This window comes from Aplysia californica, unplaced genomic scaffold (assembly GCF_000002075.1).
Source record: "Aplysia californica isolate F4 #8 unplaced genomic scaffold, AplCal3.0 scaffold00224, whole genome shotgun sequence".
Classification (NCBI taxonomy): domain Eukaryota; kingdom Metazoa; phylum Mollusca; class Gastropoda; order Aplysiida; family Aplysiidae; genus Aplysia; species Aplysia californica.
In genome coordinates, this window is record NW_004797494.1 from 79,294 (window position 1) to 106,985 (window position 27,692).

The 27,692-nt window shown below is 44.7% G+C and overlaps 1 protein-coding gene across 5 annotated transcripts; it reads left to right on the forward strand.

The window, feature by feature from the left end:
- LOC101845401 (mucin-17) lies at positions 1-27,399 on the forward strand. 5 transcript variants are annotated; one of them, XM_035970127.1, is made up of 5 exons: positions 1-84; positions 5,940-8,220; positions 13,457-13,707; positions 16,535-21,772; positions 25,676-27,399. In XM_035970127.1, exons 2-5 carry the CDS (start codon positions 6,143-6,145, stop codon positions 25,726-25,728), a joined length of 7,620 nt encoding a protein of 2,539 aa, XP_035826020.1. In that variant the 5' UTR covers positions 1-84; positions 5,940-6,142; the 3' UTR covers positions 25,729-27,399. The 5 variants fall into 5 exon arrangements, with proteins under 5 accessions (XP_035826020.1, XP_035826017.1, XP_005099795.1 ...); XM_005099738.3 differs by having other exon boundaries at positions 2-84; positions 16,535-20,754; XM_035970124.1 differs by lacking the exon at positions 25,676-27,399 and having other exon boundaries at positions 16,535-23,330.
- The last annotated feature ends 293 nt before the right edge of the window (positions 27,400-27,692 follow it).

A 27,692-nucleotide genomic window follows, 5' to 3' on the forward strand; every position in this document is an offset into this window, starting at 1 on the left:
GAGGTTTCGTGACGCATTCTGGGAAAGTGCGCATGCCCAGTAAATATCGGCCATGATAAAATATGAAAAAATGTGAAATTTATTGTAGGTAATTTTAATTGATCCAGCCCCTTTACGGATTATTTTGATTAATTTTGAACACGAGTGACTATAGAAGAATCACTATTTCTACTCAAGAAATTCTGTGTTTTTGCCCTCGATGTGTTAAAGCTTGCTAGCTTGACACACTGTCTCAAAGCTTGGGACAGGGCGCTGTGTTTTGTTTGTTTTGTTTTTATTCTGCCTTCAGGAAGACTAGCAGCTTGATGCGGAAAGGGTCGGGTATTATTCCACTTCACTTCAAGAAATCTGTTGTTGTGATAAGACGGCTGATCACGGCCATTAGATAAAAGACTATCAGACTTTCTTCCCCAGTCCTCCGAATTCTTATTACGCTTTCTTTTTTGGCTTCCAAGTAAATATGATAGTAGATTAGATGTAGATTCTAGATCTACACTTACGGTCTTACCTTTTTACAATTATTTTTAGTCTGGGAATTTGGGCGCTTCTGACTGGCATGATATCATTCCGGTCGTTGCGTACGCTTGTGGTTCCCGGAGTACGAGATTAGATTTGTACCCTGGTACCCAGGACCAGGATGATGAGAACTTTCTACACCCATGTCTATTCTCTAGGGTTCAATTGTCAATAGCCTAGGATTTAGATCTAGAAATCTAGATCTAGATCTAGATTCTAGGATTCTAGGCGCCCTCCTTCCTATGCACACTGATTCATTCAATAAGTAAATCAAAACTGATTTTAAAATACTGGATCTAGAATTCTAGATCTAGACTAGACTAGATCTAAATCTAGATCTATACTAGAATGTATAGTCTATACTCTTGACTGATTTTTATGTTATAATATCATATAGATTATATATCTTAGTTTAGTTAGTTAAGTAGCCTAGGTTGACTGCTAAGGCTAAGCCTAACTAAGGGTCAACAAAGGTATATATTTTACTTTCACCCTTGTCTCATGCCCTGGGATAATACTCCAGTTTTCTGGTTCACTTTGTTTAATTTTGTAAGCGGCATTATAATTGGCATAGAGAGGCTTAATCGCCTATTTGTCAGATTATAAGTTTTTGCGGAGGAGCTCGCCACACTTACCATGAGAAAATTATAACAAGGGTTAGGGTTAAGGTAAGATTAGGGTTAGGCTAGATCTAGATCACAGATGTTCTGCGGAATTCCTTCCAGTTTTTGACCTATTGGATGGTTGTTTTATTGAATAGAACTCAATTTTAATACACTAGGAAGCATAACCTAACTGCATAGTATTTTGGGATATACATTAAAAAAATCTGTGGAGGGAGGAATCCAGGGGGAGGGGGTTTGCCCCTCCCTTCTCCCCCTCCCTTCTCCCCCTCTTCTCAGTATTTCCCCATAATTTGCTATCTTGCTGCTAGGTTGGAGATTTTATTGACATTGAAATTAATTTTGCGATGATTATAGTGACTGTGGGTTCTGTAGCCAAAAATATGTGCCCCCCCCCCCCACCCCCAAGTCCAAGTAGAGGTAGTTCAGTAGTCTCCGATATCACTGTTTTAAGAAACGAAGTTACTATTGGAATAGACAAAAATTATATTCGGACTCTGAAATGAGTCCAGCATGGCATCCCTTCCAACTTCCTACCCTTGTTCCTAAATATTTCCAACATTTATGAATTTTTTTTCTATTATAATGATAAAAGTCGAGACGTGAGCTTTAAAGTCCAGTTACTAGATCTATCTAAACTGGCCCTCCTTGCATCAGTGAACGGAACAACCAAGTTGAGTTGACCTAGTCTGGGGCAAAGTTAATTAAATATCTACCAATGAGATTGCGGGTAGCGATCACACACTTTCGGTTTGCTGTGGGAAGAGGCCACGGCTGTCCAAAAAAATGAAATTGTACACACGGAAAGACAAATGGTGGTGGAAGTAATGATGATGCTATGGTGGTGGTGGAAAGACCCTGATATATTATATTATGTAACCTCCTTATTACACTCATATTTACTCACTTAGAAGCCGAGTCCGAATAAATAAAACACTTTTTCGGACCCGAGTCCGAATAGATAAAACCCATATTCGGACTTGCCGAATAGATAAAAAATCTAATCGGACTCCAGTCCGAAAAGAGCTGGCCTTTAACACTTTGCCGTCAATTCTCGCCGATCGGCGGCGATGTTTACCATCCAGCTTCTTTGGATTTTCCCCAAAATGCCTTTGCCTTTGATGGCAAGGGTTTTTAACTATGTATGAGCCTTGTGGTGGCAAAGAAAGTGTTAAGAAAACAGAATTTTTGTTTCGCAAGTCACCCTAAGACCCATCTTGCATTTCTGATCATTCTTTATAAATGTATTTGTATGTTATTTGTTTGTGCTTTATGTATTTGTATGTATTCTTTTCGTAACGATTTGTAAGCGTGTGCATGAAGCAAGTAGGTGTGTGTGTGTGTGTGTGCGTGTGTGTGTGTGTGTGTGTTTGTGAATATTGTTCGTACATGCATTTTTGTAAAGCACCTAGAGCTGTGTTCACACGGGTGTGGGCACTGTAGAAATAATCTCATTATTATTATTAAAAGCTTGGGCGACACAGCTGATTGACCAAGCAGAGAAAATTTACGATCATTGTCCTAGTCCTGCAAGTTTTGTTACAGATCATCTTTGTCCAATCTTGTGAATGTGATCACATGATTTCTCTGTTTAAATCTTGATGAGTGGGTACAAAGTGTGCCATAGATAGGATCCCACTTGGGTGTAAACTCATTGACATTATGTTTTCCTTATCGCACTCGCATTTGCATGAGCTGTCCGCCTGAATGGAAATCACATACTAGATTGGTAGGGCCTTCCAGATCAGGCGAGATCAAATTGAACTTTGAACTCGTAGAGATGTTTTTTCTGCCCTGACCATCGCGCATAAATCACAAGATGTCCAGCCTTTCGTTGGAATTTGCTAGACAGACTGGGTTTTATTTGATGCGTTTACAACGTGATTGTTCATTACGACATGAGCGGGAAACTTGATCAGAGATGGAGAAAGCTATACATGACATTTTGGATAGGTTAAGGAGAGGGTGTTAGATTGGAACCCACAGGGTAAAAGATCAAGGGGAAGACTATGGAACCTGGTGAGGAGTCATTGAAATGGATGTACAGAAAAGTGGGAAGACATGGAGTGACATCATACGACTAGCCCTGGATAGGAAAAGGTGGAAAGTGTTTGTTCGTGGACTATATATATGATCCTGATCCAGAGTGAGAAAAGCAATGATGATGGTGAAGGAGAGGAATGGGATCGATGTAGGTCTCTGTCTTGAGACTCATGATTGGATAAGTCTTGCAAAAATGGCATTTTCATGCCATTGTGGTTGGTCAACGTTATAAACCCACTCAGGGTCACATTAGTTCACTTCAAAGTAAGGAGAGACAATTTTACTTACTGTGGGCCTGACATAAGTAATAAGTCACTGTGGATTCTCCCTATGATGAAGTGGTTCAGATCCTATGTTTTCCTAGCTCCCAAACACTAGGATTTTTATTTGGAGACTACTGTAGTGTAGTTGTTAACCCTATCCGTTCGCCCTTGGGTCATTTTGTACCCCTGGGGTTGTATTCTTCACATTTTATAATAATTCTAGTAAAAAGATATCTCTGAAACTTTCACTATTTCTCAAAAAATCATTTTGACAGACTGCTATGCAAAATGTGTGGATCGGAATAACGAGTAAATTTCCTCTTTGAAAGTGGTGGCACAGATTTCCTGAGGTCGTATGGATAGGATAGTAAAACACGACGTACGGATAGGGTTAAGTGGTGGCATAGAGTTCCCCATGTCGTATGGATACGATAGTAAAACACGACATACGGATAGGGTTAAATAATTTAGGACAGTGAGGTTCACGCATGATAATACAAATGTCACACAACATGATGTAGGGGACAGTGGACAAGGCAGAGCTTGCCTCATATCCTGGTCTACCATCTGGGTCCTGATCCATTATTGTGGCTTTTGAGTTCAAATGAGGAGATGAGCTTTCACACCATGAGGCAGGCTGTAGACTGATTAAATGTAGGAATGTAGTTTAGTTCTAGTAAGAACTGCCATGGGGAGGATAATGCTTTTGGGAATACTAAAAGGAAGCGGAAAATCTGGCATCCTTGCAGGAAAGAACAGAAGAATGTTCTACCAGATATGCACTGGCACAATCAGTGGAAAGACCGTCGGGGACATTTTGGAGAGAGCAACGGAGTATCGATGGACATGTCCGGAGTGCAGGGATGTTGCTTCCTGAAACAATAAAGAATTTTATGACAATTGCAACAAGATTAAGTCTTGTGCTGTAGACTAGAGGTGCCACGATAGAGGAACAGACAAAAAAAAGGAGAGATAAATGTTTTCTTGATAGGAAAGAAGGAGCAAGCCACAGCAGAGCACGTGCCAGCCACCTACCAGGATGGTAGGACTTGTTGATAAAGATGAGATAGTAAGGTAGATGTAATGTAGGGACAGATAGAGAGAAAGAAGTACAGAGGAAAATAGAGACCGACATACACAGATGGCCTGAACAACTTTACAACAAAAAACTCAATGAGGAAAAATTAAGCTGATCAGGAAAACAGAGACAGACGACAGGACGGAGTGTGGTACCATGATTGTCAGTGTCTGCTCTTGACCTGACAGTAGATCAACAAATAGGGCGGTAGAGCCATCGCTGAGATCAAGACGAGTGGACAAACAGTGGAGATCTGGGAGTCAGTGAGTACCAGTGGCTCAGTGACAGGCCTGCCGGCAAGTGCTTTGATCAAACTGGAGCCGTGGATGGTTGGCGGGGGCTCTGGTGTGGTTTGCTTCTTCTTTCCTATCAAATGTCTATCGTCTTTAGCTCCCCTCCTTTTTTGTGTTTGTTACTTTCTTGTAACATCTCTAATCTTCGGCACTTGTATGACTTTATTGTGATGCAAGTACCATACAAAACACTTATTAAAATTAAAACTAAAAACTAAACTGGAGCCTTTGGACCTTATGGAAAAACTCCGATCAGTTTTGCCAGATGTAATAATTTTCTGTTTTGAATTCTGTTGCCTTTGGTCATGTGCAATTTATTGTATTTGACGTGAAAATACACATTTTATTTGCTTTTATTTGTGTGTATAGAGGCATGTATTTACTAATACAACTATACACACATGATTTATTTGTACATATAATGTAGGCATGTATTTACTAATACTATACACACATGATTTATTTGTACATATATTATTTAGACATGTATTTGCTGTACACATTTATTTGCCATGGTTGGTTTGTAACATAATTTGGATCTACACTAGGTTTTTGGAGACATCTGGTTCTTTGTTCTTGTGGGGGTTTTTGAACCTCCCAAACTCAGATTGTAGGGCAGGATTCTGAGGAAAACTTGTATTTTGGGTCATGGAGTGGTTGGCAGGTGTGTGCAATGACTAGCACTGGCTGCTGTCTTGTTTGAGGATGTCAGAACCACGACCACAGGTGACACCACAGCAAGTTCAGTACTAGGCGATGCTAAAAGTAAAAAGAAACTTACTGACTTAACACCACCCCTCCCTCCAAAAAAAAAAATTAATAAAAAAATCCAAAAACCTTCAACCCCAGCATTATTATTGTGGTCAGGATTTCTTTTAACTAGGCCTATAAAAATATACGTATGAGAGGTTCAAGAACTCTCCCCCCCCCCCTTTTTTTTTTCTTTGAATGTCCTGCAGAGGTAGGCTAATGCAGATAGTGTTGGTTTATTTATTTTTTCATATTGATACCTTTTTGTGAATCAGTAGTTGATGTGATTCTCATATTATTTGTGTTCTACCTTTTTGTGAATCAGTAGTTGATGTGATCGTCATATTGTTTGTGTTCTTGTTTCTTCCTCTAGACCATTTGGCCGAAGACGTTCAAGTCGCTCTTTGCCAGTTTGTCTAAGTGCCATGACACATCATGGGCCAGGAGCACTGCGCGTGTGAGAACGACGATCCTGCTTCCCAACATGGCGCCTGTTTTCGGGGACCTGAGAAAGCCGTGTTAGCTCCCACTTAGGGTTATGCCCCTCGCTTCTATGTCACAGGCTTGCGGGCAACAATGAACTATGAGAACCCCCAGCAGCAGTATTCGTTCAGTCATGGGTTGGCCAACGCTCCTCAGCTACACTTACAACAGCAGCGACAGCTGCAGCAGCAGCAACAGCAGCAGTTATTTCAGCAACAGTATGGACAAGCGGTGTCCTCGTCCAACGTGTACCACCTCCAGTTCGCTGGCGGGGCCCCCGCGGGCAACAACTCCCTCCTGCCGCCACCGCAGGAAGAGACTAATCCGATGGGCATGGCCGGGGGGCTGCAGGCTGCAGGCTTTCCCCCGCCGGGCCTAGTGCCGCAGCAGCTAGTCAAACACGGGGTGCCCGTCAACGTGGACGGGAGCTCCATCCACGTGATCAGTGGCCTAGACGGGATGATCTATCCGCACCACAAGTCCGGAGGGTTGAAGATCATCCAGACGCCGGACGGCCGGTTAGTCCAACAACAGGATGGCACAGCTCTGGGCATGCAACAGGCAATCATCGGGGTGGACATGGTGGGCAACTCAGGGTTTGTGGATCAGAGTTTACAAAGTGTGGACGCACAGGGTCAGAGTGCGGGGATGAGGGGGAACGTGTACACCTACACGAAACACATTCACAACTGGGTGCAGCCTCAGCAGGTGACTGCTGCTACTGTAGGGAACCAGGGAGCCACCGCTGGTCAAAGCACCCTTCCTTCCTTCGGACATTTGTGGTCACAGTTTCAACAGCAGAAGCAGCAAGTGGGTATTATTCAGCAGCAGCAACAGCAACAACAGCAGGCCCAGCACATGAGCCCGTTCCCCCAACAGCATCAGTTTTCCAATCATTTCCAACAACCCTTACCCTCCCCCCAGCCATTTACCACAGGTCCTAGCTTGCAAGCCGTGCCTGGCCTTCAGATGATCAAGATGCAACAGCCTCAGCAGAAACCACTTCCCGTGACTGCGGTACAGATGTCGACCTTGACCCAGCAGGCGCCCGACCAGCCTTTACAAATCTCGTGCCAGCAGCCAAAGTCTGTAGCATTTCCCTCCTCATCCGGGGCTACCATGTCTCCGACGGTCATCGCTGCCAGTTGCGTGTCGTCGTCATCATTATCATCATCCTCCTCTTCTCTGCCATCTTCAACCTTATCATCGCAGCCTCTCCCCTCCCCCGCCACCGTGAAACAATTGTCCAAAGCCGTGACGTTTGCCCAGACGGGGCCCCCAAAAGTTACTGTGACGCTGGACTCGTTACCCCACTGTGAAACATTCCCCAAGCAGTTTCCAGGTAAACCAGAATCGACGTCTTTCAGTTCCTCGGTGGAATCGTTGCATCCTGTCAAAACCTGTGCTGGGAAGGAGTCTGTGGTGAGCACGCCCCAGTGTGTGAGCAGCAAACGCTCATTGCCTCAACGGAACCAACATGCAGGTTCTGCAGGCAATAAAACGACAGCCAAGTCGCTGGCTCACACTTCCTCCACTGGAAGCTCACTAGACAGGTCTTCCTCGGAATGTTCCAATTTTTCTTCCTCACCCTACACTCTGACCCCTCCTAACAGCATTGAATCCACTTTATCCCCTGTAGTTTCTCAGTTCTCCAAAGTCCCCTCGGACCAGGGTCAGCCGAGAAAAGCTTTTAAGTCGTCCACGTCATCGTCCTCATCACCACCCTCCTCCCCACCTCCAACTCCCGGCTCTTCGTGTACACCAGACTTGTCACCGGCTAAAACTTGTCAGCCTCCCCTTCCTCCCCCTCCACCTCAGTCTCTGGGGAAAACAGCAACTACAACAACATCAACCTCGCTGGTTGTGGAAGTGACCACCTCCTCACCATCGCCTGTGACAGCGACCACAACCATTGCCCTGAGCAGTCACTCGATGAGCACCACGCCCACGTTTGTCATGGCCACCACTCCCAGTGCTAAAGAAATGTCCCTGAGCTCTGCCTCGGAGCCGCCAGTGGCACCCTGTGTACAAGGGGGACACAACAGTGGGAGGAAGTCGGCAAACAGTTGTAAGTCTTCGAAGACGCAAGAGGCAAAGGAGGGATCAAAACGGGTTAAGATTCCTTTCAGTTGGCAGAGGAAGCTGGATAATGGCTGCGTGGTCTACTTAAGGTATGTCTCTTATTTTTACTTTTTCCTCTTTCCGTTTCATCTTAGACTTCTTTTGATTATTGGTCGTTTTGTTATAATATAAATTCTCTAAGGAATATTTCCAAATACAAGTGAATCTTCTTTTGTTGACATTTCATGGGAGGGAGAATATATATATGTAATGAGTTGTAGAAGTTTTACTCCACCATTGACCCAGATAATTTTGGAGACGGGCTTCGACCCTGCCTGTCATGGCTAGCTGGGGATGAGAGAGATACAAAATGTCTCGGCAGAAAGGAGGAGATGTTCGTTAAAATTTCTCTCCCCGTCTGATCAGACGGAGGTCCTCTGTGTGCGCCAGGGAAGCACCGAACTGCTGAGATACCACAGATGTTTGTTGGGAGGGAGGAAGACGGTCCATGGCAAGAGCAATGACTCCGACATCTTTCACATCCACTACTTTTGAAACGACCAAAATATCGAAGGGACGAAATTTGTTCCAAACCTTTTTCTCATGCAGAATTACGACTTTGTTGTGATCTCTAACTCCCATTATGATTAAATTAAAGTGGTTAAACTATTTTAGTGATCAAGCCATGAGCATGCTACAAAAACACCTGCCTAGGCTGGCCTAATTGTTTTCCCCCCTTATATTGGCGGTGGTGGGCGAGATGATCTGACCGTTCACTCTCCACTCAACTGTGATTGTCAGAACTAAGGCTCATAAATGATAAGATGAGATAAGGCAAACTTTATTGATCTTTGAAGAACATTTTCGGAGGATATATAAAATTAATTAATAATATATTCCAGAACAGTAACAAGCAGAGGTCAGCATTAACACAGAGGTCAGAGGCTCAGAAATCCACTAATTCCATTCATATTCAATAACACACATACACAAGGACAGTAGTTGGTTGGCAGGTGCTCTGGTGTGGTTTGCTCCTTTCCTCTCAAACATCTATCTTCCTATCTCCCCTCATTCTTTTTTATGTTTATTACTCTCTTGTAACACCGCTAATCTTCTGGCGCTCACACGCTTACCCAAACAGTCTGTGGGCATGGACTAACTCTCTCTCTCTGTCTGGCTCTCTCTGCAGGTGGTTGGTGGGTGCGTTCTGCTGTGGTTTGCTCCTTCTTTGCTGTCAATCATCTGCCGTCCTGATCTCTACTCCTTTTGTGTGTGTTTGTTACTCTTTTTGTAATGCCTCTGACTCTGATCTTTGACTCGGATCTTTGACTCTGATCTTTGACTCTGATCTTTGACTCTGATCTTTGACTCTGATCTTTGACTCGGATCTCTGACTCGGATCTCTGACTCGGATCTCTGACTCGGATCTCTGACTCGGATCTCTGACTCGGATCTCTGACTCGGATCTCTGACTCGGATCTTTGACTCTGATCTTCGGCGTTTTTTAATATGATCTTATCGTGTTGCAATCACAAGTCAATGTGTCATAAAACTCTCACTGAAACTAATCTCTCTATCTCTCTCTCCCTGTCTCTCTCTCCCTCTCTCTCTTGCTCTCTCTCTCTCTCTCTCTCTCTCTCTCTCTCTATCATGGCACTTTATCATGGTTAGGGGTGTTAGAACTTCTTTTAAACTGTCCTTTTGTTGTTTCTGTCTGTATTGTGGGTTTTTTTTCTCCGGTACTTAACAGAAAATCATAATGGCTGCTGTCACGTCCTTGTGCTGCTCAAAATTGTGAAGTAACTGGAGTAAGGATAGAAATTATTGTTTGTACATTGATTGATGAATTGACCAGTATGAAGTGTGATTGAAATGTTCATTGTACTAATCTTAAAAAAAAAATAATTTGAGAAGCGCCTAGAGCTACAATTGCCACCATGAAGTGATCGCTAAAGAAGTGATCTTTATTTATTATTATTGTTCATATTTTACTGGTGTCTGTGGTGTGTGCAGAGATTTCAGTTTGATTACCGAGTGGGGAGAAATTTTTATAGATTCAGTATCTTGGTCTTTCATTTTTGGATGTTTTTTATTTTATTCCTCCCAGTCTGGGTTGGGCATGACAGGCAGGGTTGAAGGCCTGCCTTCTAAATATCTAAATTTTCTCAATGGGGTGTAAAAACACCTACATTTGGTGGGGGGGGGGGGGGGAGAAAGAAATGAATTATTTTTTTAAAAACCTGGTTTACTTCCAAGTAGTAGTTGTATGTTTGAGAGAAAGGTAACACGCCCACCTTGTGTTGTCGTCCAGCCCGAGTAGCGTGCCTAGTTGTATGTTTGTGAGAAAGGTAACATGTGCCTAGTCAGGGTTGGTTGATTTAAATCAGTTGATTTTTTAAATTTAAATCAACTTGATTTTTAAAATAAAAATCAGTGATTTAAATTACTTTTTAACAAATTTATTTGTATTCAGTTTTTACATATATTTCAACGTTCAGAATTCCTTTCCTTGGATTCATAAAACAGATATAAGGTTTAGTAGACTAGATCTAATATAATTATGCTTAAAAGTCTGCTTTCCCCCCTTTCTCTGTAAAATAATACAGGATTCAATTTTTTTTTTCTTTCCATAATTGAAATCACAGCTGGGTTGATTTAAATCAGTTGATTTTTTAAATTTTAATCAACTTGATTAAAAAAAAAATTAGTGATTTAAATCACTTTAAAAAAAATGTGTTTAGTTTTTACATATATATTTAAACATTCAGAATTCCTTTCCTTGGTTTTATTAAACAGATGTAAGGTTTAGTAGACTAATATAATCATGCTTAAAAGTCTGCTTTCCCCCCTGTCACTGTAAATAATACAGTATTCAATTTACTTTTTTTCATTATTGAAATCAGGGTTGGGTTGATTTAAATCAGGTCGATTTTTTAAATTTAAATCAACTTGATTTAAAAAATAAAACTCGGTGATTTAAATCGCTTTTTAAAAAATGTATTCTGTTTTTACATCTTTAAACATTCAGAATTCCTTTCCTTGGTTTCATAAAACAGATATAAGGTTTAGTAGACTAATATAATCATGCTTAAAAGTCTGCTTTCCCCCCTGTCACTGTAAAATAATACAGAATTCAATGTCCTTTTTTTTGATAATTGAAATTAGCTTTTTCTTTTTCTTTTTAGACAAATATAAGCGCGCGCACACACACTCACGCACACACACACACACACACACACACACACACACACACACACACACACACACACACACACACACACACACACACACTGTAATAAAATGCAAGTTTATCTATGCATAATTACCCTCCCCCCCCTTCCTTTTAGACGGACATTTTCTTCATTTTTCTGTAGCCATAATTCAGTGATATAGCAGATTAAGGCTTTCTTTTGCTGTTGCTTACATTAATCATTATTTAAAATAAAGACAATGCATTTTGCACTAAAAGAACATACTTTTTGGCACCAAAAATCCCAAACTGTGTCGACATTTAAAGAAAATTTTTTTAAATCAAAAAGATCTGATTTAAATTTAAAAAATTTGATTTAAATTTTTAAAAATCGATTTTTAAAATTTTTATTTTTAAAAAAATCAAAAAATCACCAACCCTGTGCCTAGTTGTGTATGTTTGTGAGAAAGGTAACATGTGCTTAGTTGTGTATGTTTTTGAGAAAGGTAACACGTGCCTAGTTGTGTGTACTATGTTTGTGAGAAAGGTAACATGTGCTTAGTTGTGTATGTTTGTGAGAAAGGTAACATGTGCCTAGTTGTGTGTACTATGTTTGTGAGAAAGGTAACATGTGCTTAGTTGTGTGTACTATGTTTGTGAGAAAGGTAACATGTGCCTAGTTGTGTGTACTATGTTTGTGAGAAAGGTAACATGTGCCTAGTTGTGTGTTTGTGAGAAAGGTAACACGTGCTTAGTTGTATGTTTGTGAGAAAGGTAACACGTGCTTAGTTGTATGTTTGTGAGAAAGGTAACACGTGCTTAGTTGTGTGTACTATGTTTGTGAGAAAGGTAACATGTGCCTAGTTGTGTGTACTATGTTTGTGAGAAAGGTAACACGTTCCTAGTTGTGTATGTTTGTGAGAAAGGTAACACGTTCCTAGTTGTGTATGTTTGTGAGAAAGGTAACACGTTCCTAGTTGTATGTTTGTGAGAAAGGTAACACGTTCCTAGTTGTATGTTTGTGAGAAAGGTAACACGTTCCTAGTTGTGTGTTTGTGAGAAAGGTAACATGTGCCTAGTTGTGTGTTTGTGAGAAAGGTAACATGTGCCTAGTTGTGTGTTTGTGAGAAAGGTAACACGTGCCTAGTTGTGTATGTTTGTGAGAAAGGTAACACGTGCCTAGTTGTGTATGTTTTTGAGAAAGGTAACACGTGCCTAGTTGTGTGTACTATGTTTGTGAGAAAGGTAACATGTGCTTAGTTGTGTGTTTGTGAGAAAGGTAACACATGCTTAGTTGTGTGTACTATGTTTGTGAGAAAGGTAACATGTGCCTAGTTGTATGTTTGTGAGAAAGGTAACACGTGCCTAGTTGTGTTTGTTTGTGAGAAAGGTAACACGTGCCTAGTTGTATGTTTGTGAGAAAGGTAACACGTGCCTAGTTGTGTATGTTTGTGAGAAAGGTAACACGTGCCTAGTTGTATGTTTGTGAGAAAGGTAACACGTTCCTAGTTGTGTATGTTTGTGAGAAAGGTAACACGTTCCTAGTTGTGTATGTTTGTGAGAAAGGTAACACGTTCCTAGTTGTGTATGTTTGTGAGAAAGGTAACACGTTCTTAGTTGTATGTTTGTGAGAAAGGTAACACGTTCCTAGTAGTGTGTTTGTGAGAAAGGTAACATGTGCCTAGTTGTGTGTTTGTGAGAAAGGTAACACGTGCCTAGTTGTGTGTTTGTGAGAAAGGTAACACGTGCCTAGTTGTGTATGTTTGTGAGAAAGGTAACACGTGCCTAGTTGTGTATGTTTGTGAGAAAGGTAACACGCCCACTTTGTGTACCCCCCGGGGCGGTGCCACTGACTGAAGTGTCTTTAGGTCATTCTAAACTGCAACTGCAACAGGGAACTGCTGCTTTTTCTTTCCTAATCCTTACTATCGTCATTTTCCTCTACTTCTTTTTTGTGACCCGATATTTCGGGGATGCCTTGATAGTTGAAGCAGACTTTGTGCTGTTGCAGCTAGAGAGGTGAGCAGAGTAAGTCTGATTCCCTGCAAGGACTTCTCTGTTGACATCCACCCCTTTTTGCTCATATGACCTTATGCAGTTGCAAGCGCCGTAAAAACCTCTGCTAAACTAAAAAACCTCCTTGTGTTGTTGTCCAGCCCCAGCGGTGTACAGCTGAGGTCCCTGGAGCAGGTGTGCGTGTACCTGCTGAGTGACTCCACCTGTAAGTGCGGCCTGGAGTGCCCCGTGCAGGTGGACAACTTGTTCAGCTTCGACCCGGAGGTCGGGAACCAGCCGTGGAGCTCAGTCTCGGGGGAAGAGGACCTGGCCAGTTTATGTAACCACCGCAGGGAGATTCTTGCCATGGCGGCATTCCACAACTCGTGTGCTGAGGCTGTGGAGAGTTCAGGTAAGTTTATGTCCATGTACAGTCGAACCTGCCTTAACGGAAACCTGTCTTAACGGAATCTCCCCACCTCCCTCTTGATATATTCCTCTTTAATTACCTTTATACAACGGAAACCTGTCCGACGCGGAAACGGAAAGAAAAACTGCTCCCTTTTTTTTCTGGCTAACTTGTGATTCCTTCTTACACAGGTTCGACTGTATCGCCTATTTTGTCGCAAGTTGCAGCTTTAGTTTTATTATGTTATAAATTTTGAAGGTTCCTTCAATTTTTCATATATATCATTTCATGTCTTAACTTATTTTGTCTATTTATTTTAAAAAAAAATTTTTTCTGATCATATTGAAAATAATTTCATCTCATGTAATCTGATCTTATCTCATCAACAGCAGAATGTCAGGAACGTGACTTACTTTTGTCCTTCCCCCCCAAAAATAAAAAATTCAATTGAGTCTCTAATTGAGTCTGTTGTTCACAAAAGGGTTGTGAACTTCCAAGTTTTTGTTCTCCAGGTTCTGGATTTTTGCAATGATTTCAATAAGTTGTAGGGTGCCAGTGCCAGTAGCAGGGTTGAGTTGATTTAAATCAGTTGATTTTTTAAATTTAAATCAACTTGATTTTTAAAATAAAAATCAGTGATTTAAATCACTTTAAAATTTTTTATTTTTATTCAGTTTTTTACACATTTCAACATTCAGAATTCCTTTCCTTGGTTAGATAAAACAGATATAAGGTTCAGTAGACTAATATAATCATGCTTAAAAGTCTGCTTTCCCTCCTTTCACTGTAAAATAATACAGTATTCAAATTACTTTTTTTTCCATAATTGAAATCAGAGCTGGGTTGATTTAAATCGGTTGATTTTTTAAATATTTTAATCAACTTGACTTTTAAAATAAAAATCAGTGATTTAAATCACTTTTTAAAAAATGTATTCAGTTTTTACATATTTGAACATTCAGAATTCCTTTCCTTGGTTTTATTAAACAGATATAAGGTTTAGTAGACTAATATAATCATACTTAAAAGTCTGCTTTCCCCCCTGTCACTGTAAAATAATACAGTATTCAATTGACTTTTTTTTCATAATTGAAAGCAGGGTAGGGTTGATTTAAATCAGGTCGATTTAAATCACTTGATTTTTAAAAATTTAAATCAACTTGATTTTAAAAATAAAACTCAGTGATTTAAATCAGTTTTTAAAAATGTATTCTGTTTTTACATCTTTAAATATTCAGAATTCCTTTTCTTGGTTTTATAAAACAGTATATAAGGTTTAGTAGACTAAATAATCATGCTTAAAAGTCTGCTTTCCCCTCTGTCACTGTAAAATAATACAGTTTATTATTGAAATTAACATTTTCTTTTTCTTTTTAGACAAACACAAGCGCGCACACACACACACTGTAATAAAATGCAAGTTTATCTATGCATAATTACACCCCCCCCCCCCCCCCTTCCTTTTAGACTGACATTTTCTTCATTTTTTGTCTGTAGCCATAATTCACTGATATATATATAGCAGATTAAGGCTTTCTTTCGCAGTTGCTTAAATTCATCATTAGTTAAAATAAAGGCAATGCATTTTGCACTAAAAGAACATACTTTTAGCAACCAAAAATCCCAAACTGTCGACATTAAAAAAAAAAAAAATCTGTTTTAAATTTAAAAAATCTTGATTTAAATTTAAAAAATCGATTAAAAAAAATAAAATAAAAAAAAATAAAAAAATCACCAACCCTGGCCAGTAGGGAATCTTACTAGTGGTGCCAGTAGGGAATCTTACCTGTGGTGCCAGTAAGGAATCTTACCTGTGGTGCCAGTAAGGAATCTTACCTGTGGTGCCAGTAAGGAATCTTACCTGTGGTGCCAGTAGGGAATCTTACCTGTGGTGCCCGTAGGGAATCTTACCTGTGGTGCCAGTAGGGAATCTTACCTGTGGTGCCCGTAGGGAATCTTACCTGTGGTGCCAGTAGGGAATCTTACCTGTGGTGCCAGTAGGGAATCTTACCTGTTGTGCCAGTAAGGAATCTTACCTGTGGTGCCAGTAGGGAATCTTACCTGTGGTGCCAGTAGGGAATCTTACCTGTGGTGCCCGTAGGGAATCTTACTAGTGGTGCCCGTAGGGAATCTTACCTGTGGTGCCAGTAGGGAATCTTACTAGTGGTGCCAGTAGGGAATCTTACCTGTGGTGCCCGTAGGGAATCTTACCTGTGGTGCCAGTAAGGAATCCTACTTTTTTTCTATAGATATAATGTCTGTTTTTGTGGTGATGTGTTTTTTCTCCCAGCTCGGAACAGCTGTTCTTTTGTTACTTTGTTAATGTGCTCCTCTGTGTGTTTAACAAACTACAGTTGATCCTGCTTTAACCGTCTCCGTTCGTCGTGTTTTACCATCATATCGTATCTGTATACGACGTGGGGGACTCTGTGCCACCGCTTTCCAGAGAGGAAATTTACTCGTTAATCTGATCCGTACGCTTTGCACTGCAGTCTGTCAAAATGATTTTTTGAGAAATACTGAAAGTTTCAATGAAATCTTCGTACTAGAAGTATTCTAAAATGTGAAGAATACAACCCTGGGGATACAGAATGACCCCAGGGCGTATGGATAGGGTTAACTGCCACCTGTACTACTCTTTCCCCCCCCCCCCCCCCCCACTGCGTTTTCAAAAACATTATAATGACATTGTGAGTGGTCTTCCTGTCAAAGACAACCACTGTTCTGTTTGACAAATGGATCTGAGACAATTTCCTCTGTTTCAAAATTTTCCGTTCGTTCATTAGCTATCTATGCTTTTATTTATTGGATCATTTTTTTAAAATTTCAGATTTAGTTGAGTCTATGGGCAAGAAACGGGACAGAAAAAAATCTTCCAGCAGTTTGGACGGGCTGATTGTTGCGCCACCAAAGAAGTTGAAGACGAGCATAACGAAGGCTGTGAATAAACACGCAATGACGCTCAACAGCAGCGCCCAGTTGACCAGTCAGCTGACAGATCCGGCGTCCAACGCCAAGTCTCCTCCGTGTGGGAAAGAGCTGCCAGTGTTGGCCCCCCAGCCCCCCGTGTCCCCGGCAAACTCTCACAGTACCAGAGCCAGCTCGTGCCCGTCCACCGATCTCATGGAGGACTCGCCTCAGCTCACCTGGCAGCCGGCCTTCTCCTCTGGCCATCAGCTGGACATGGAGACGGAGTCTGGAGTTCCCTCCTCTCTGCTCCTGCATTCTCCGCACCCTCAGGCTTTTCCCATGACCACAACGGGACTGGACGCTGGCAAGCAGCAGTTCCCGTCGCTGCGGTCCGCTCCCAATAGCCGATTCTTTCCCCAAGCACCAGCGGTGGGGAGCCATAAACCTGCTCATTCTCCTCACGCGTACCTGTCGATGAGCAGCAACAGCCTGCCGTGTCACCTCAAGAGCCCCAGAGACGGCCTCCCGCCTCCCACAGCCCTGCCCGTGAACTTGCCGCTAGCCAGCCAGCCCCCCGGGCCAGTAGGATCGGCGTCGACCCCTCATGTGTTCTACCCACAGTCGGTGTACCCAATGACCCCGGCCGTGACCCCCCAGCAGCCCTCAGCGCCACCTGGGAGCTTTCAGCACGTGCCTTGGCCGGGCCCCGGCGCGGTGAGCCCCGTGTCCTCCCCACACCACCACCCGGCTCACGGCTTCTTCCAGCACCCCAACCTGAGCGGCCACCCCAACCCCACCCCTTTCCCCAAACACAGCACTCCTCATCAGCAACTTGCAAGTACCTCCTGGGTCGACGCCTGCAAATCAAAGTCGAAACGACCAAAGAGCAAAAAGGATAAACAGAAACTGAATAGCATTGTCGACCGCAGCTCTCCTTGCACAAAAACTTGTTCCTCTTCTTCCAACAAAACTGCTAAATCTCCTTTGCTACCGTCCACAACTGTTTCCTTCTTTGAAAATCCCACAGTATTTGTGGAGCAGCAGACGGCCATAATCAACAACTCGATAGCATTATGTCAGATGTCCTGTAGCACCCCGAATCCTCCGCCACAGACGAACCATGTGGCGGTCAAAGCCGAAGATTGTACGGACGAGAGCGACGCCTTGTCATGTGACATAGACCCCATGCCTGTCGGCTCCAAGGGGGCGCGGAAGGCGAGCTTGAACGAAGAAGCTTCCAAGTCGGACAGTTTGGACAAAGATGAAGATGACCTGAAGACAGGAACAGATTTGGACAGCAACAAAAGTTTTTCCGACACGACGGAGAACAATGACTCAGCCTATCTTAGCCAGACCGGGAGTGACCAGGAGAAGTCGGACACCGTGGACGGCTCCGATTCCAGTCTAGGGGAGTGTAAATTGAAATCTGATCTGTACGATTTCCCTTGTGACCTGGTCAAACAAGAGACTGAGCTGGACACCGCGGCCAGTTGTGCTCCCCCGCACTTACCCGCCAAACTGGAGGAAACGGTGGCCAAAAGTTCTGTGATACCCAAGTCTGTCTCCTCACAGGTGAGCACAGCCTCGGTCAAACCGATGCCGCAGAAGAAAGAGAGCAAGCCCTGGGACAAGAAGGCCACGGTGCGGTCCAAGCACAAAGCCAAGAGTCCTGCGCCCAAGAAGGAGTTGACCACGGCGCCACACGTCAGTCCGGCCGACTGTACCAAGGATGGTGTGGTCAGCAACTCTTGGAACAGCGGCACTTTGAACGGAGACTTGTCACAGCTGCTGGCGTCCAACAACTGGAACATTGCCTCGGTGCAGCAGGTGCTGTCGCAGTACGGGACCAAGGACCCCGGTCAGCTCAGCTCGGCCGTGCAGCAAGTACTTGGCCAGGCGGCCGCCCCGGGGACAGAGTTCCCGGCCAGCACGCTCCTTTCCGCAGCTGCCCGCGCCCAGCACAACCAGGTGCAGCAGCACGGGGGGGACCAACAGTTCCTGGGGGCGGGGCAGGCCAGCCAGACTCTCACCTGTGTGGGCACGTCCCAGCAGGCAAAGCTGGAGGTTGGGGGGAAGGCGGGGATGGTGGTGGAAGGTTCTGTCTCCGCTTGCAGCACGTCCACAGGGGTGACCGTGGTCTCCTGTGGCGCAGTGGGCTCCCAGCAACAAACTCACCATCAGCAGCAACAACAACAACAGCAACAACAACAACAGCCGGCGACGGTGTCGGCCCAGGTTGGGGCCAGTCCCACTCTGATCGGGAACATGATGCAGTTCCAGCAAGTGGCCGCACCGGCCAATCTGACCATGAACATGGTCCTGACCGCCAACGGGCAAGGCCAACAGGTGTACACCTCGGAGCCCATGCAGTCGGTGGTTCCCAGCCTGGAGCCGGAGCTGAAGCAGCAGTCTCAGCCGCACTCGGTGCACCCGCTGGTGGCTCAGGGCATGGTGGCTCAGGGCACACAACACACCCAGCAGGACCTGAGCTCCCACGTCAAGTTCTCCATGTCGCCCGTGCTGCCGTCCAGCCTGGGACCCACCGTGGCCACCTGTGGCCCTCAGGGAGAGCCGCCCGTGTTTCTCAACAACTTTGGCCCCCGTATGATCATGAACACCCCCATGCCGCCCGTGTCGGTGTCGGTGGTGACCAACGTGACCAAGTCTCTGGCGCAGGTCGTACCGGCGCTGGGCATCAACCAGGCCATGTTTGGCACGCAGCAGTTGGTCAACACGCAGGCGGGGACGCCCACGCAGCTCATCAACGCTGCCGCCGTACCCCCAGGCACTCATGTGATCAATCCGGCCAATCCGAGCACGGAACTGATGAGCAACGCGGCCAATCAGAGCGCGTCTCTGCTGAACGCCGGCGGCCAGACAGCAGGCCAGCTGGTGAGTAACCCGGGCCAGGGCTCCCAGATCACGCTCCCGGTGCAGGGACTGAGCAACCAGCTGTTGATCACGAACCCCATCCACCAGATGTCCCCCTCCAACTCTCTCTCCCAACTCTCCCCCGCTGTGGCCGCACAGATTCTAGCGCAGGGCGGACAACAGATCCAGCAGGTGTCCCCTTCCTTCTTGCCCGGCCAGATACAAAAAGCGGCCCCAGCCACCTCCTCTCTCTTAAACAACCAGAATCTGTTTGGTAGTGTCTCTCTCCCCACCCTCACAGTGACTTCCGGCACTCAAGATTGCCTCTCTAACGCCGTCTCGCAGCCGGGGATGATCAGCCTAAAGCAGGACCACCGTCTGGGCGACCTCTCCAAAAGTTTACGGGGGTCAGACAAGCAGGATTCGGCGGGGGGTCTGGTGCAGACAAAGGACGGGAACGTGTCTGTGTCGGGGGCTCCCTCCGTGTACTCCGCGTCCAGCCAGCCCGTGTTTGTGCTGCCTCCGGCCAACGCCACCACCATGATGCAGGTGCTGGGCTCCTCCCCCGGTCAGCTCACCCCTGCCTGCAGCCTCCCCGCCGAGCTGAGTGGTCAGCCAGGCCTGCAACAGCTGTTCAAACAGTCGGCGGCCGACCCAGGGTCGTTGCAGAGCCTCCTCCACAGCGGGTTCAACCCCCTGGCTCTGCAGCAAGTCATGAACACCGTCAACTTGGGCAGCGTTCAGCAGCAGCAACAACAACAGCAGCAGCAGCAACAGCAGCAGCAACAACAACAACAACAGCAGCAACAACTCCAGATGCTCCAGCTCCAACAGTTGATGCTGCAACAGTTCCAAGGTCAAGCTCAGAACCTGCAGGGACTGTCGCTACCGCTCCACCAGAGCCCCACCCCCCAGCCCGCCCCATCCCTGGGCGCGGCGGCCATCATGAACGCGGTGGTCCCCCCTCCCGGCCTACAGCTGAACCCCGTGGTGGACATGAACGCTCTACAGCAGAGCCTCTCCCCCGTGGCCCAGGGCTACCAGAACCAGCTGTCCCCGGCTGCGGCCGCCCAGCTGCAGCACATGACCACAGCCCTGACCGTGCAGCCAGTGGTCCCTCTCACCTCGGGCTCGGTCAGCCTGATAGCCAACACCAGCGTGCCCGGCCTTCAGGTACAGCCCGGCCCGCCGCCTGCCTCTAAGAATCTGGTCTCTGCTGTGGCAGCTGCCGCCCCCCCACAGACAGCTCAGCAGCCGGCCTCCGGACAGGTAATTGTCACTAACCCTCCCCCAACATTAACTCCTTTAGCTCAGGCCACTGCGGACTCTCTCCCCCCACCCCACAGTTCGCAGGTGCTCCCCCTACCTCCCCCACCACCACCACCCACCACCACCACCACTAGCAACACCGCCACCACCAGCACACCAAGCTCCAACAACAAACCACCAGCTAGTACCCCCGACTCCACGGCCAGCCCGGCCAAAGCCACGCCCCCCGCCTCGGGGAAAACTCCGTCAAAGTCAAAGTCCAAGTCGAAGAAATGTGAGAGTAAGAAGTCGTCGGATCCCGAGTGTGAGAGGAACGAGGAGGACATCATGACGGCCGTCAACCAGATACTGGCCCAAGCCGTGCAGCAGCAGAAAGAGTTGAACATGGCAGCCAAAAACCAGCCCCCTCCTCCGCCAAAGAGCAAAAGCAAAAGGTCGAGCCAGTCGCGGGCTAAGTCCAACCAAGCTTTGAAGGAACTGGAACTGGGCAAACTGGCCAGTATATCGGACGGCGTTGTCTTGGGGGCGCCAGAAGTAGCAGCCGTCGGGGAAAAGCCTGGCGGAGATTTTGTACTCTCCGCAGAAAATGTCGTGGTAGGTGTTTCTGGATGTCAAATTGTGAACGGTGGTGGTGGTAGTAGTGGCGGTGGTAGTGATGGTGGCGCTAGTGGTAGTAGTTGTGGTGGTGGTGGTGGTAGTAATGGTGGTCGCACAGAGACAAAGCGGCAAAGTCCCAGTGTTGTGTCCAACAGCCGTGCGGTAACGCCCCAACAAACGACGTGTGTGGCTCCGCCCGCGACTGTGTCTGTGTCACAGAATAACGGAGGCCCGGCCTCGAAGCCAGGGGTGAACTCAAGCTTTGTGGAGCAGACTGTGAGCCAGACACCGGGGCCCGTGGTCAGTGTGAGCGGAGGGAAGAAGAGCATCTCTCTCAAGGACCATCTGTCCTCCATAGTGGGCAAGGACAAGGAAGGGGCCAGGCGACGAGCGCAGCACGACTGTGGCCTACAACAGCAAGGTAAGGTCAAGGACAAAGCTGGTGTGGAGGCCAAGGTGAAGGCCACTGCTGTCTCTGTCGCAGCCAGGAATGGGGACTGTTGACATGTGGATGGGTGGGAGGAAGAAATATGTGTGTTAGGACACCACTTGTACTCGCCGCCAGTGTAGCCTACAGTTTGATAAGAGACAGATTTCTTTGTCACCGCGGTAACTGAAATGGCGCTTTGCTCAGATTTGCATTGTAGCATTAAATGAAACTCGCGTGGTGTGAAAGCTTCAAGTAGAAACTGGCCTGGGGAAAGCTTGTAGAAACTGGCGTCTTGCAAGATAGTAGCGGTTTTCAATTTCTGCTCCACATCCCTCGCCGGACCGAAAAGTTTGTGGTGGTGGACGACAGAGAAGCCTGGCCAGAGTACGTTATCTGTGCGACTTTCTGAATCTCATTCTTGTTCTTGTAAATACCGGTCTCTTTATATATATATATATATTCTATCTTACTTTTTTTGGCCCCAGCAGTCAGTGGAAGTAGTGGCGGGTCTGATGTTGTTGTTGGAGGGAGGTGGAGTGCAGGCGGCCCGAGCTGAACATTTCTGTCTTTTTGCAAGCACACTTGACAAACTCTCAACCTTTTGCCTACTGACTCGCCCATTTGGACATTTGCATTGATGTGCTGCCATTGCCTTAGAGGGCTGGGCTTACTTTTGAGGACCTCATGGTTTTGCCGAGACAGCACAGTGTCATTTATTTATCAACTTACTGAAATGATTAGATGTTACCATTTTCTGACAATACACTATACTGACGTTTTTTGGGGTATTTTTTTTTTTTTTTTGGTCTTCATCTGTCATGTCATTTTTCTTGTTTCATTGAATGTTCATACTGAGAAACTTGAATGAATACATTGTTTTTAACTATGTTGTGGATGGAGAAGCACAGAGAGAATGTTATGCTGACACTTTTGCTTACTGTTGCGTACGGCTATCTGCTATGCTTTCTATCTTTTAAAAAACATTTCTTTCCTGTCTGTGTTCCCGGTGGACATACCCCACCACGGCGAAGAAGCAGTTTATGCTTTTCTCATTGGACTGAATACTATTAGGAAAAAATGTAGGCTTGTAAGCTGGTAGTTTTCTCGCTGATAGACTGGTCCGTGTAGAGTCATTTGTAAAAAAACTTTGTTTAATTAGGTCCTAATTTAAACCTTCAATGGCTTCTAGTTACTGTTGTGACAGAAAGTGCACGTAAAGGGTTAGTGTTGAATGTAAAGAAAACAATGCATGGTAATATCCAAAAAAGCAGCAAATCCTATTTGTAATTTCATTTGCAAAGGTGAAAAGATCAAACAAGTCCAACAGTTTAATATCTAGGATATATAATAACATCTGATGCCAAATGTTCCACAGAAATAAAATGGAGAACTACAATGGCTAAGGCTAGTTTCAATAAATTGAGCCCAATCCTGTAAAATAGAAACGTGTCAATGACTATCAAAATGAAAGTTCTGAAATGTTATGTTTGGTCAACCCTTCTATATGGTTGTGAATGCTGGACAATCACTAAAGACAATGAAAATAAAATAGAGGCAACAGAAATGGGGTTTCTTAGGAGACTGCTCAGAATATCATGGAAGGAAAAGAAATCAAATGAGGTAGTGCTTGATGAAGCCCACGTGGGACGCTCACAGTTAAAACAATCAGGAAACGACAAATGCAGCTTTTGGGACACCTGATAGACATAAGGGTCTTGAACATCTAGCACTCATTGGCGAAATTGAAGGCAAACGAGGCAGGGGTAGGCCCAGAGCAACCTACCTGGGGAACCTAAACAAATGGGTAACAGGGAAAGATCAGGGAAACGTAGCTTTTTAAAGATCATCCGAGCAAAGGAATGAATGAAGAACCATGATCGCCGATATCTGTCACAGATCTGGCACTGGGTGATGATGAGTTAGTTCCTCTCTCACAAAGCTTGTTTTGGCAAGAGCTTTTCGGTGCTGGCAACTCCATATGGTCATGTAAAGACACTTGTATAGCTGTCCCTTCTACTGGTGGCTCTGTAGCTTCCCTAAGCTGTCCCTTCTACTGGTGGCTCTGTAGCTTCCCTAAACCAGAGCTGTGGCTTGTTCTCATTCCTAGTTTGGAGACGCTGTCAACTCACCATTGCAAGGCAGCGTTGTGGAAAGTATGACTCCCCACACAACACACAGCACCCACAATCATTTTATGTAAACTGAAAAAAAAAATCATCAAAGACATTTGTGATGCATCAATGTGAAATCAGGCGCTGGTCAAAATAATGAAAACAAAGGAAACGGCTTTTTTTTAGCAGGTTAGGCAATTTTTTTCAAATTCTTGGTTTTTTTTTTGCTTATCACCATTTTTGTCCATTTAAAAACATTTCTGTGTGGATTTTACTGAGAGACATAAAGTCGCAAAAAATATAAATGTTCACTTTCCAAGGATTCTCAAGCTATGGACGTCGCCAAACTTTGGGGGTCATTTTCTTGATAATTTTCCTCCTGGACCTAGGCAAACCCACCTCCTGCAATGGCAAACATTTCGACTTCTATTTAAGATAGATCAGATAGGTAATTTCTTCTATCAAAGCAAGACAAACGAACAATCTTTAAGATGATACCAAGAACTCAACATGACCAAATACCACGTTGTGGCACATTTTTTTAAACCCTCCCTATCTTCCCCTTGAATATCAGCAAGTCCTATGGGTCATAATTCACAGCTTTCACAAACGTTTTATTTTTATGTCAACAACAACTAAACACCCTCTCTGTCCTCAAACAACCAAACACCCTCTCTGTCCTCAAACAACCAAACACCCTCTCCGTCCTCAAACAACCAAACACCCTCTCTGTCCTCAAACAACCTAACACCCTCTCTGTCCTCAAACAACCTAACACCCTCTCTGTCCTCAAACAATCAAACACCCTCTCTGTCCTCAAACAACCAAAAACCCTCTCTGTCCTCCCTGGTATATCAGTATCTCTGATGGGTCCTACCTCATCCTAGAAGAAACTAGTGAGGTAAGCTGGATGTCAAATGATAGGAGCGGAGTTGTCACTCATGAAATGGGCCCAAGAAGCGGTTTCCTGGGCGCGGCGTGTGTGTAGGTGTGTTGCTGGAGACTGCTGTGTCTTGGTGTGTGTCGTTCAACATTGTCCAATAATATTAATAATAATAATAATAATAATGAAGATCATTTCTATAGCACCCACTCCAGTGTAAACACAGCTCTAGGCGCTTTACATAAATGTCCAAATTTGGAAAAAGTTAGAATCAAGTATGAAGTTATAGAGTGTAGCGGGCTTTAGTGCTGAGAGAAATGGAACCTTTGTGGACCTGTCCGGTGTGCAATGATGTTGTTGCCCAGGACAAGCTACAAGTGACAAAGTGGTAGAGAGGCTGCACTGTCTACATTAGTAAGGCTGCACTGTCTACATTAGTAAGGCTGCACTGTCTACATTAGTAAGGCTGCACTGTCTACATTAGTAAGGCTGCACTGTCTACATTAGTAAGGCTGCACTGTCTACATGTAATAAGACGCATCAGTGGGTCGGAGTCTCCGTCCTCTTTTGATAACACTTGCAGATTAAAAGATAGATTGTACTTTTTGTCTGAACATAATGTTCTGCATGAAATTATAGTTTTTGCTTCTCCTGAAAACTTGACATGTTGGTGTAGGACAGTGTTGAAGGACGGCGACGGTTACTCTTTTCTTTCTCCTCCCACTCGCGACATATTGTGACAAAAGTACGTATGTGATGAGTGGCGAATGGTGCGTGATGAGTGACAAGTGATGCGTGGCGTGTGATGAGTGACCAATGATGAGTGCATGTTTTGTTAGGATGTGCCCATGTTGCCTGTCCCCGCTTGTAAAACGGCCGTGTATTCATTCTGTTTCTCAGTTGACCCCCGTGGTGTTTTGAATGGTCACTTGTCCAACTGGTCACCTCCCTAGTGCTAGAGATGTGCCAGCCTCTGACTGTGTGATGAGCGTGCTCGCGGGCAAGGTGTGTGTCGCAGTCCGCCCCTAGCTGTGTGTGTCGCAGTCTGCCCTAGCTGTGTGTGGCGCAGTCCGCCCTAGGAATGTTCAGTTCTTGATGAGGCTGCAGATTTTGTGTTGCCCTTAGTTTTAATTTGAAGTTTCATTGACTATTGCTCCCCCCCCCCCCCTCCCCTCCAAATGTCCCTGGTTCAATATAAGTAACAGTGGAATAGTACAAAGGGTTAGTAAAGACTTGTCTTCAGTTGTTGTAAGCTGACTGACCTTTTTGTTATAGCCATACAGAAATGTTGTTTTAGTATTAAGTGAAGTATATATATGTTATATATATTATGAATGATAGATCTTTGCTTTCAGTCTGAAGCCATATTTTCGCTACAAACTTTTTTGTTAGAATAGTGAACTGTGTATTTGTGTTTTTTAATTTATATTTACAGAAAACACAGCTGTTTTGGAGTATTGCAATATGATTTGGTGAGGAGCTGTCTGTCCTCTATGATATTGTGTTCACAAGAGAGTGCAGAGAGGGAATGTCTCTGTGTGGTGCTAAAGATTATGAAACCTCTTTGTCAATGGTCGTGATTGCTCTGAACATGTACAACGTTTTTTTTTGTGTTTTGTGTTTTTTTGTTTTGTAAGATTGTTTTTCTACGTGCATGCCATGGAACCACGTCCCATATTTATTATCTGGGTCATGGTAATAACACGTGTGTGTTGTGATGATCAAGAGATATGTGGTGGATCGTGGAGTACATTTCTGTCACATTTCTGTAACATTGGGAATTTCCTTTAGTTTCTGTAACACCAGGGTGCTTATTTTCCCCACTCCTCAATGTCATCGACACTTTTCTTTTATTCTGATTTCTTTTTCCTTTTTTTGTGGGAAAACTTAGTTTGGATTTGGAGTTAATGCATAAAAAGAATTTTGTCTCCAGATTTTATGGAGGTTTTTTTTTTTTTGTGTCTTTCTGTTCAACCCTGTGATATTATATATAAAATAAAGTTCAATGTTATTGTGTGGAAAAAAAAGAAAGCCAGAAAAGAAGAGAAGAAACTTCTGTCTTGTTTCTTCCATATGGTTATCATTTTTGGTAAAGACAGAACCGGAGATTTGTGGACTGTGAATGTTTTCAATAGCTGGGAGCTTTGTGTCATATTTTACTTTTCCGTGCTCCGATCAGTGTATGTGCGTTGTAAGAATCGTTGTTGTTTTGTGTGTGCTAGTTGGTCGCCAAGGAGATGGCTTTAGGGTGTGAGAGTGTTGGGACGTGTGTGTTGGGACGTGTGTGTGTGTGTGTGTGTGTGAATGGTTGGGTCAGTTTTAAAGTGTGCCATCGTGTGTGTGTCTGTGGGGGTGTGTACTTGGCTGTGTGCCCGTGTGTGAGTGGGGGGAAGTAGCGCGGTGTGTACTTGGCTGTGTGTGGGTGTATAAAGTAGCGCTGTGTGTGCTTGGCTGTGTGTGAGTGTGGGGAAGTAGCGCGGTGTGTACTTCGCCGTGTGCCCGTGTGTGAGTGGGAGGAAGTAGCGCGGTGTGTACTTGGCTGTGTGTGAGTGTGTGTCGTAGCGCGGTGTGTACTTCGCTGTGTGCCATAATAAAGTGATGGACTAAATGGCAGGTTCAAGGTGTCCAGTTGTCAGTATTTTTTCTTTGTTTTTTTTGTTTTTGTTTTTGTTTGGGTGAACTGGGCTGTGCCCCTGCTGCTGAGATAACTGGAATATTGTTGTGAAGTTTGTGTCATGATACGTAGATACCACTGCCTTACAAATATATATATATCTGTGCTTCGTATTGTTTGTAGCTGCAATTTTTATAATCAAGAGCAGAGTAAATTCCCGAGTTCTGGTAGTTTTCAGTAATTTAGTTTCATTAATTATTATGATAATGTTTTGTGAATTGTCCATGAAGTGCTGTATATTTG

Coding starts and splice junctions, on each gene's coding strand:
- LOC101845401 (XM_035970124.1), top strand. CDS start 6,143: ATGAACTATGAGAACCCCCAGCAGCAGTATTCGTTCAGTCATGGGTTG. Junction 8,221..13,456: donor GGCTGCGTGGTCTACTTAAG/GTATGTCTCTTA, acceptor GTTGTTGTCCAG/CCCCAGCGGTGTACAGCTGA. Junction 13,708..16,534: donor TGAGGCTGTGGAGAGTTCAG/GTAAGTTTATGT, acceptor TTAAAATTTCAG/ATTTAGTTGAGTCTATGGGC.